The sequence below is a fragment of the Polyodon spathula genome, chromosome 24, assembly GCF_017654505.1.
Source record: "Polyodon spathula isolate WHYD16114869_AA chromosome 24, ASM1765450v1, whole genome shotgun sequence".
Lineage (NCBI taxonomy): Eukaryota > Metazoa > Chordata > Actinopteri > Acipenseriformes > Polyodontidae > Polyodon > Polyodon spathula.
Genome location: NC_054557.1, coordinates 20249171 through 20261036, shown reverse-complemented (window position 1 = coordinate 20261036; position 11866 = coordinate 20249171). Strand labels below are relative to the sequence as shown.

The 11866-nt window shown below is 36.3% G+C and overlaps 1 protein-coding gene across 1 annotated transcript; it reads left to right on the top strand.

Annotated features, from left to right (window-relative positions):
- The first annotated feature begins 317 nt into the window (after positions 1–317).
- LOC121298695 (chemokine-like receptor 1) lies at positions 318–6038 on the top strand. Its single transcript, XM_041225885.1, has 2 exons — positions 318–496; positions 4926–6038. Exon 2 carries the CDS (start codon positions 4933–4935, stop codon positions 5980–5982), a length of 1050 nt encoding a protein of 349 aa, XP_041081819.1. The 5' UTR covers positions 318–496; positions 4926–4932; the 3' UTR covers positions 5983–6038.
- Positions 6039–11866: the final 5828 nt, after the last annotated feature.

Genomic DNA, 11866 nt, shown 5'->3' with positions numbered 1-11866 from the left:
TTAATTTTGGGTTTATTTGTTAAAGAAAAAAGTGACCCCCCCCACCCCCACCCCCCCCCCCCCCCACCCCCACCCCCCACCACCACACACAAAAAATAATCCCCAAAATAGCTAGTAAATAAATTCTAATAAAGAAATACATCATGCAGGTTTGCCATCTCGTCATTAATGTACACAACTGTTCTATCCATTTGCTGGTTGTATGTACCAGTACTGTAAATAAAAAAAAGAGGAAGCTGTGCTTGTTTCAACACACTCAACCACATATATCACTGCAGATGAGTTTCCACCACTCAGTTCTTCAATTTGCAAGAAGCGACAAGGAGCAGCCTGGATGATTTCTAATATTGCGAGCATCTTTTAGAGAACTGCAGCTTTAAATCTCCAAATACTGTGTCTTTCATCTAATTTGTTAAGAATAGGAACATTTTATTTATTTTATTTAAATATTTGCAGACAGCTTTTTATGAGTCTAAACAAGAAAATACAAAAAAAGGTAAGAGTTTCATAACATTATTCATTAACATTATTATTATTATTATTATTATTATTATTATTAATTATTATTATTATTATTATTATTAGTAGTAGTAGTAGTAGTAGTGGTAGTATCTTTATTATCAAGTGCAGATTAAAAGGGGTATATGGATGTGAGCGCGAGGAAGTGCACAAATTAGTTCACAGAGATTCCAAATTGCTAATCAATCATTCAATTTGGAATCTCGGTACATCTGCACGTGAACTAATTTGTACACTTCCCCACGCTCACATATAAATACCCCTTTTCATCTGCACTTGAAGTGATTGGGCCATTCGCATCATCTAAACACCAACATTAACACACCACACCAAACACATAACACAAAATCCACACAGAGGAGGAGCACAGTGCCATAATGACAAATCTTGAGGTGCTCTAATAAATGTGCACAATACTGTATTTCTTTAAAAAAAAAAAAAAAAAAAAAAAAAACATTTGCAATTGTATGTCATATATTTAGAAAGCAATTTCTGGCAGAACACTATGAAATAATATCTGTATCTTTTTCTGAAGAAGGTTGGGTTTTCCCTGGGTGTATGTTATAAGTGTATTGCTGTGATCATATCTGTTATTACAAACCACACTAGATAAAAATATAATTTCAAAAAAATGGTAGCTTACTTCAATTAATTTATTATTAGCAGCAGGGATTATTTCAATTTCAAACTGAAGCAGTTCAGTAGCTGGTGTCTGACTCTTCATGATCTCTTTGTGCAACACAACAGTAAGCTCAGCTTCAGTCAAGATGGCTCTGAATGATAGCGGAACTGGTCTGCCTGGTTTTGATAGAGATCTGATAGCACCTGCTTCTGTATCCAAAGATTAGGCAAATGACTCATGTTGCAAAGAGTAACAAAAGCGATGCCTTTTAAACTCTGTAAAACCTATAATTTTGAGCATGTATCCCTCTAGAACAGGGTTTCCCAATCCTGGTCCTGGGGACTCCCTGTGCCTGCTGGTTTTCAGTCCAACTGGGCTCTCAATTACTTAACTAGACCTTTATTTGAACTGATAATTTGCTTAATTAGACCTTTTTTTAATTGTTTTCAGCTCTTAAACAGTTGCACAGTTCAAGTTACTTATAAAATGTTATAGCTAACTTGAAATCTACAACTGTTTAAGAGCTGAAAACAAGTAAAAAGGTCTAATTAAGCAAATTAACAGTTCAATTAAGGGTTTAATTAAGTCATTGAGAACTCAGAATGAAAACCAGCAGACACAGGGGGTCCATAGGACCAGGATTGGGAAACCCTGCTCTAGTTAAAATAACTTGCAGACTGAATTGAATAAAACTGAATAAAACTGGGTTCCTACCATGCTAGCCATCGAGGCAGATGTTTCAACATTTTTAGAACCCTGTACCGGCTTTCTCTGGCTTTCTCTCTGCCTGGGCAAAAACACTTCAGTCACCAAAGAAAAATGTTATATGCCAAGTCTTTTTCAATTTCTTACACATCTTGTAGTAGTTATACATTTAGCACTGCTGAATGTTGTATAGTGTTGAGGATGCAGTCAATAGTGTAGATGCATATATCCAAGACTCCTGGTAAGTAAAAATTATTCGTAAATATTTATGCAATGAGATCGGTAACAGACAGAAAGGAGAAAATCAGGGAGGACAAGGCAATAAAATTCCTAAAATAAATCTTATCCTTCAGGAAGATAAATACCAAGAATTTAAAAAAATCTAAAATGTTTTAGACCAGGTGCAAACCCATTTAAAGGTGTACATTTGCATATTCACTTCATATCTTTTGCTTTTTTCACAGGTGTTCTATGACAGTAATTATTATTATGCATAGTTACAATGTATTTAGCATGTACATCTTTTTGCACAACATATGTAAGTGCAAAATTGTATCAGAAAAGTGTTAGGGTTAGGTTTAGGGTTAGGGTTAGGGTTAGGGTTAGGGTTAAGGATAAGGTTAGGGTGAGGTTTAGGGTTAGGGTTAGGTTTAAGGTTTTATCATGCAAACAAAATTACACATTAAGTTCATTGTAACTATGCATAATAACATTGTAATTAGGTGTAAGTACACAAGTATTTACTATGCAACGACATGTCATTTACGTCATTAGTGACACTTTATGTAATGAGTTACCCTTTAATGTTTACAAAACTTAGTAACAGCTAAAACTGTCCTAGTCTATGTCATACTGAAAGATATGTGTCACAAAGGAACCAGCCTTGATAGGTCAAATAGTTTCATTTCTTGTGTTTGAATATGACTACATCAGCTTGTGATAGTGTTTGCAATGACAGGCTGGGTTCTTAAGTGGAAATGTATAGACTGGTGTACAAATCCCACTTCAGGTCATGTTACAACAAGTGATGCGTTATCTCACAGCACAGCCACCTCACTAACTGACACAGAAAAAGAGACCGAAGAACAAGCCAACTTCTAACTGATGAACGTGTGGTGTGAGAAACAAAGTTATTACATGCAAATTTCCAACATATGATAGTTACTGTGATTGTTTATATATGCTAGCACTTCCAATAAAGATTTTTTGTTATGAGTATAGTTATATTATCAACACAATCCCAACCTAACACTATACATTGTACATATTACTATTGTATTTAAATTGACAGTACTATATTATTATTATTATTATTATTATTATTATTATTATTATTATTATTATTATTATTATTATTATTATTATTATTATTATTATTTCTACTGCTATTATACCAAAGTAACAGTATAACATCATGCTTACTATTGTATTATTAGTACTAAATATTAAACATTAAATAACAATACAAGTAGTGTTCATAATAATTCTAACCGTACCAAACTAATAAGTCATAGTATGACATATTGACATAATAATGTTTTCTACCTTGATTAAAAATAGCCCTTGACACTATGGGTCAACTTTGTCACCTGTAAACGACAAGAAAAGATATTTTGCACATTTTGCCCAGAGAAGGATATGTTGGTGTAACAAGTGTTTGTGTGTGTGTGTGTGTGTGTGTGTGTGTGTGTGTGTGTGTGTGTGTGTGTGTTATGTGTAAAGACTAATGTTGTCTGTTTATTAAACCCAATTTAAAATAGTTGTATTTAAATTATAAATACAAACATTTTCAAAGTATGCTTCAAATAGGTGTTCTGTAGTCAATAACCTAAATTAAGGAAACACATGTTTCTTATGGTTATCTAAATGATTCTACTTATGTTTTTTAATTAGATACTAAACAATGACTTATTATTATTCTTATTTTATATTATTATAGTATTATTATTATTATTAATTATTAATATTATTATTATTATTAATTTAAACTAAACAGATGTACAATATTTATGGTCATTTAATTATTTTAATATTCTGAATACAGCCAAATAATCACGTGGTATTCTATTTTACACTGCAGCTTGAATTATTAACACTGTGACATTGCTTCTCTCTACTGATTAGAGCGAGATATAGCGAGAGAGGAAAACAGCTTTACCACACCACACGTTAATAGCAGCGAATAACTATTAGCTCTGTGTTGCAAACCTGCAAAGCCTATAACTAAGAAAATAAAAGGAATATTCAGTGAAGGAATCTTTCTTTGGACATGGCTGTGCGCACTTCATGAAAAACATTCGGCTCCTCTGAAGAGTATATCTAAAACTTCACCGGCTTATGGTAGAGCAGCACCCTTGCTTTTTTCTGTTATAATTAAAATACATTACCTATACAATGCAGCAGTGAATGTAACACACAAATGAGGTAGAGCATATTGAATGTTTTAAAAGGTGACACATTTTGACTCTTCAACTTGACTATTTCCCACTATTAATATGATTTTCTTAAAATGTGTTTGTCAGTTTTACCAGCAGTATGTTTTTTTTTTTTTTTTGGTAGCTGTAGTAAATGGAAGGCATTCCGTTATTCATAATGAATTTTATGAGGAGAGCTGTATCAGTATTTATCTCAGAATCCAGTACTGTGCAAAGAACAGCCCAGTGCTCTGTAAGTTTGATTTGCTGTGCATATGAAATCAAACCCCTGTAACTGAAAATTATGGAAAATTGTCAAAATAGGCAAATCAGTGAGTGTCTGATTTAATGGAAGACTTTAATAGGCCACACATGCAATTCATTTAAAATAGTAAGTAAATGAACACATAGCCACAAATGGTACCATGCATGCCACTTTCTAGAAGTTGTTTAAGACGCCTAATTAAAGCACAAAGTGGTCTAACATGTTCACCTATATTACTGATGAACTGAAATTGAAATTCTTATTATGTGTATAAAGGATATAAATGACTAATCATGAATACTTTGCACATAACTGTATATAAAGTTACCGTATGGGTGGCTTTAACAGTACTGTTACCATTGATCTTATAATTATAACTGTTTTGTATTTTTAATGACAGCATAGAGATGGAGACCGACAATGAAACAGAATATTATTATTACTATGAAGAGGCGATTGATCTGGAAGCACCACACATCCTCTCCATTGTGCTTTACTCGATTGCCTTCTTTCTGGGCACGTCAGGAAATGGCCTGGTCATCTGGATTACCGGTTTCAAAATGAAGACGTCTGTCAACACCATTTGGTTTCTAAACCTGGCCATGGCTGATTTCATCTTCACTTTATTCCTGCCTCTCAGCATTGCCTACACCGCCATGGGCTTCGTCTGGCCCTTTGGCTGGTTTCTGTGCAAACTCAACTCCTTCATAATGGTCCTGACGATGTACAGTAGTGTCCTCATCCTGACGGCCATCAGCATTGACCGCTCCCTCTCAGTAGTGGCTGCTGTTTGGGCGCACAACCACCGCTCGCCCAAGAAGGCTTGGTTCACTTGTCTGATACTATGGGCATTGGCTGGGGTATTTAGCTCTCCGTATTTGAAGTACCGGGATGTGGTAAAAATCAATGAAACAATACAAAGGTGTTCCTACAACTTTGGTAATGGTTACTTAGACATGCCTGGAGACACACATAAGGCACTGACCATTACTCGTTTCCTGTTTGGTTTCCTGCTTCCCATAATCGTCATCATCTCTTGCTACACTGCCATCGGTTACAGATACAGCACCATCCATCGCAAGAGATCCTTCAAACCCTTCAGGGTGATTGCTGCAGTCATTGTGACCTTTTTCATCTGTTGGATTCCCTTCCACATCTTCCAGATACTGGAGTTAATAGCGCTGGATGATCAGTCTTCCCCTTCTAAGGTGGTAAGCATTGGGGTCCCGGTTTCCACCAGCATTGCTTTCTTCAACAGCTGTCTCAACCCGGTCCTTTATGTCTGCATGTGCCAGGACTTTAAGGAGAAGCTAAAGAAGTCCTTCCTTAAGGTGTTTGAGAGCGCCTTTACAGAAGAGACAACACTCTACCACTTGAGCAGCCGTCGATCCACTGTCCAAATGGAGTCTTTAGTTGGAGGGCAGAAGATTGAGGAAACCAGCCCTGAACCAAAGTGATTGTGAACCATTGTGTGTGTGTGTGTGTGTGTGTATATGTGCACAGCTATGGGCAAAAGTTTGGCATCACCTTGAATTTTAGGATTGAGACATAATACTATGAACATAACTAAGATTTTTCATTTTTTGTCAGTTTTTCATTAAGTATATGCAAAACTACAAAGCGGTATATAATTCAATATGTCAATTTAACATTATTCAGCAGCTATTAATTAATTCTAGAATGATGCTAAACCTTTGGCCATAAAATCCACAGCTGCTTTCCTTAACAAATTATGGATAATAGTCAATTGGTTAACTGCTTGTTAAAGTTAATGACACCTCGATAGAAATGGCTTAACCAATAGCTTTGTGATGGGGGTATAGAGGGGTAAGAAAGCAGAAATAACAAAATGAAACCAAAACTCGAGTAAGAGATCTAGTGTTTGTTCCACACAAAGAACTTAGTTAGTGCTCCAGCGGAGAGCTCGGTTTATTTTGTTTGTTATATTAGCGGTTGTTTCGCCAACACAATGTAAGAAAAATCAAACCCACACATTTAAAACTGTAAATTAAGACTCCAGCCTGATAATTTCCAGAGTGTGTTTCCTCGGCCACTTTGTCACATTACAATTAGCAAAAGTATGCCGTCAGCAGTTTAAATACAGTGTAAAGATTTCAACGGTGCTCATTCACCGAGGACAATACAAATCAAATCGTCGTGGGTAAGCAGCTTGTTAAATGATCACGATGATGTTCACTCAAGGCTGCAGAATCCTATTTTATTACAGTATACTTGAGCAGCAATCATCTCATGAGGGTGCCTAGTTTAACTGTTGTGTGGTGTTACGTGTAATGGCCTTTGAATTAAAATGACATCACAATACAGTATTTTACTGTCAGGACTACCATTGCATTTAAGCATCTATGGCTTACTTATTTTCTGTTGCGATGCAAATCTCACAGTTTTTCATTAAGCGGAGATGCAAAGCTCTGCAATCCCCCCCGCCCCCTCCTCCTCCTCCTCCTCCTCCTCCTCCTCCTCCTCCTCACCGCACTGTGCCACAATCCCACTCCCTCTACATGCATATCACACAATAACACAGCTGCACTCAGTATGTATTCAATGAAGGTGTGTTGACTTTATTGAAACACATTTTCACTAACAGAGAACACAAAAAGCATGCCTGCACAATGCAGTGGCGCAGTCACGTTTGATTACAAACAATGCAATGTTTCCTGCATCATTGCACTATCCACGTTGCGTACGTGCCTAATCACGCGAGATAAGATCAAATTCAAAAACAGATTTTATTGGCGGTACGTGTCATTGCACTTGATCAAGTACCGTATTACATGTAGTCAGTTTGCCCCAAAAGGATTCTTATAAGCGGATTGATTGAATTTTACAAGCACATTATTTTACATTGGTTGGCACAGGAATGATTTGGTCCCAGTGGTTTTGATCACTATATGTGGTTGATTCTTACATCCGTGATTCTTATAAACAAACTGCACTGTATATATACCCAACACCAAATTGTCCAAGTGTAATACAGAGCACCCCTATATCCAAACAGATGGTGGAAAGACTGATCAAGTGATTTTTGCAATTCTTTTAAGAAGACAGGCGTAACTGTTTTTTAGTTATGTGGTGGTGTGTTTGCGTGGATATCCTCCAATGTCTAAAGTCCTCGAGGTGTTGTTCCACTGGGGCTAGCAGTATGGTCTGTATAGCTTATTCTTCTCATTGACACAGTGAATGATACATGTATATGGTTTGCCCCCAAGACAGTAGCATGCTTCCAGACCTCATACAACATCCAAAATATATATTGGAATATATATTGAAGTGGTTTGCAGAACATAGTAGCATAGTCTTAAAATGTCAAACAGGCCAGAGTAAATTCCCCATGTTAAAGCCACAGTATATACACCACATCCAGCTTTGGGAAACAGATTGGAATCATTGCAGAAAAAAATCAAAAGCTGAGATTGAGTTAATCAGTGAATCTGGTTCTAATACACCTACAGAAAGATACATAATATTTATTTAATGGAACCTGGGCACTTGGATAATGTGAACAGTACAAACTCAGCACTGCCACAGGTCTTTAGTTTATGGATTATGGAGGCTTAATAGATATGAGTACCATATCAAACTACTGTATGTTATGTAAAATTGACAAAACATGTAATCGCGTTCAAATTGGGTTGGATTAGTTAGTCACCCAAAGATCCCTGTGTATGCTTAGATGTATTAATGGGAATGCTATCTCACTATAAGCCAGCAATAGCTATTTGGGTTCAATGGGCTGTTTCAATGTTCAGGTATGGGAATGTATCCGAGGGGCCAGAATGTATGAGCAATATTTCCACATATATTCAACCTTTTCAGCACTTCCCTTGTGAAATGTTCCTCCAGTGGTACAGTACTGCAGGCGATTTTGGAGGGGAATTACATTTTGTTTATTACTGGTTGTTGTCAATTGAAATGTTTTGTGCTTTCTTTGATATGTAAATAGATTGCTACTGCAGCTTCTGCTGCCGTCTTTATTTTTTCATGTCAGGTTCATTTATAATTTAGAAAATACTGTTGGCTAGTTTCACAGACCCCTATTGGCCATAGTCTTGGACTGCCCAATGTTATATTAGGTAAGGTAATCTGATATTAGTGCTGATCATGGTCTGTGAAACCAACTGTAAAAGAAACCTAAATAAATTCAAAGGCAGATGTTTCGACTAAACCCTTTTTCCATGCCATGGGAAAGTGTGATTGAAACAGCATCAACATCATTGCTTAATTTCTGTTAATAACCAATGGCCTCATGTGTATAATGATAATGACTATGCTGTTAAAGTGTAACTTTTATTATTGAAATCAATTAAAAAAATTACTTTTTAAATTCTGCTTAAATCATTGCTGTGTGCTCCTTCACATAGAGAGATACATACATAACTTAGCTTTCTTACAATAGAGATAGATAGATATTAATAAATAATGCTTACTGGTGGGAAAAAAAATGTATATTAAAACAGAAAGTACAATTTTCTTGTCTTTTTTTTTTTTTTTTTTACTTCTTGATAGTTAGTCACACCTCTTGACTAAAATATAGTTTCCTTCCTGCTGAAGAAACTGTCCCTATTTCTCAACCACAAAGAAACAACCCACAATTATCACATTCAGCAGAATACCAAGAATATGCAGACTTGACAAACAATAAAATCTTAAACATCGAGCAGGAAATCAGTTCTGACAAGCTTGTATACAGGGCGTCTGGTTTGCTTCCATTGTGAAGAGTGTTACAAATTCATGTTTTGTGTTGGACAGTGTGATAAAGTGAGAAATGATCAATATTGTAAAATTCCCTCCCGACCAAAAAGGGTGCTGTGTAAGAATGATGGTATGCTGCCTCCTACATGAGCCGCCTCGACGGTAAGTGGAAACCGAAAGGTGACCATATTAGGGGGAGGGCACAGTTGCACGTACCTGGAGAGAACTCCATTGCAATCAACTGCAGGACAGCCCCTTAGTGGAGAAACCACAGCTATGGGTTGATTACAGTTAGCAGTTTTCTGGGTACATGCAACTACGCACTCCCTCTAATATGGTCACCTTCCGGTTTCCACCTACTGTCAAGGAGGCCCATCTAGGAAAAATGCAAGCAGCATTTTTGTAGAGAGTGGTGAGGGTATGGAATGGGCTATCTGCCATGTTGTTGAGGCAGAATCACTTTGAAGTTTCTGAGATCATTCAGCTACCTACTAGAAACCAGACAAGCATGGGGTTCTGAATGGCCTCCTCTCGTTTGCAAATGTTCAAACAAATTCTGTGGTTTCACCTATTCAGTTTCACTCAAGAGACAATGCTGGTATTCAAGTTAGTTGTGCAATTTGCCTGACCAGATGTCAGTGTGGCAGTATTTGAATTACAGCTATGGCCAAAAGTTTTGCATCACCTAGAATTTTAAAAAAAAAAAATTATATATATATATATATATATATATATATATATATATATATATATATATATATATATATGAACATAATTTAGATCTTTTATTTTATGTCATGTAATCAATAAACTACAAAATGATATTGCAAAAAGTGCACTGGAAGCTAAAATAGTAGTACAATATTTCAAGTTTTGCATTACCTTATAGAATTTACTAATTTTGGTTCATAAAGACGAATGAAACCTGCTGAATAATGGTACATTAACATATTGAATTGCATACCGCTTTGTAGTTTTCCAAAAAATGTTGAATTCCTCACCCCCAGTCATTTAGCATTTGTTCAATAGATTCTATTTAAAGTACAAGTTTTTGTCTAGTCAGTCAATGAATCGCTCAGATCTCTACTGTACATGAAAATCAATTTCCTCAAACAGGAAAAACAGGCAGAAATAAAAGTTGTGACTGGGTTCCACTTTTTTTTTTCTTTTTACATGTTTTTATTTTATCCTGGATGACAGAAAAAAAAAAGAGTTTTCTTAAGTTCCAGTATTTCTTTTGATTTTATGTCAATTTGAAGCTTGTTAAAGATGTGAGAGAATGGCACAGCATAGAGACACGGAGTCAGCAGAGAGACAGAGAGAGACAGAGAGAGAGAGAGAGAGAGAGAGAGAGAGAGAGAGCGCAGGATAATCTTGAATATGAAATGTTGCAAGTCGTACAATTAAGTCTTTAAAGGTATGGCTAAACACCATCATTATAGAAAATTATAACAACATGCTGTGTTGCTGCTGCCACTGTCACTCAGACCTTGTTCACACATACAAACCAGAGAAGTCAAATGAGGAAATTAAGATCTCTTTTGTGGCAAAGTGGGGTTGATTTGACACATTCGAGACATTTTCAGTGTTGTCTTGTGTAAACAATAAAACTTGACCCCAGGAGTGCTAACTGAACACTAAACTTTGCAAGTCCTTAACTATAAACTGATTGGCTAAGACATTTGCCAGTACCAAAACACACGCTAATATATACACACACACACACACACACACACACACACACACACACACACACACACTTTTCGAGTATAATATCATACCTTTTCAAGGTCTGCACACAGGTCTCTTCCCCAGGCTTAGCCTTAACACAGACCAAAGCAAACTTTTCAGACCTGCTTTATATATACCTGCCTATTTAATTACAGGCAGGTGTTTCGAATTAAATTAAGTAAGACAATTACAATTCATTATGTGGTTGTGCAAAAACAGCCACAAAACAACACTACCCAGTATACAGTGCCTATATATATATATATATATATATATATATATATATATATATATATATATATATATATATATATATATAGTACCAGAGATGTGGGATGGTCACGAATGGTAAATATGTGGGTCCTAGCATATTATGCTATACAGGACCAGGGCACTGGAAAGTGCCAGATTGAGCAGGGAAAGACTACATCTCCCAAGAGACAATGCAGGAGGTGTAGTTAATAGGGCCTACAAAAATGGCAGCCACCAAAGAAACTACAAGGGCCAGGAGTACATAGGGTTTAAGTGAAATGTAAACCAGCACATCTGCAGGTGTTTAAGAGGTGTTAGTTTTGTAAGTGGCTGGGCTGGTTGACAATAAAAGGAAATTGTCTCCTTTGCTCAGGGTCAAGCTGGGGGAGGCTTATGGTGGTTGCAGTTAGACTTTTTGGAGAAAGGAGAAGTTAAGGAAAAGACAAAAAGAAATACAGAGGAACAGATTTAAAACTGATAAGTAGCTTAGCTACCAAGTGTATAAGACAGATACAAGAGAGAGCGAGAGTGAAGTCAGATCTCCTAACGGAGATAGATATTGTTTAGGTTTTGTTTTGTTTGGTACAAATACAGACACCGTGCTGTTTTATTTCATTTCTGTGGTCGTGTGATTCTATCTTACATCAA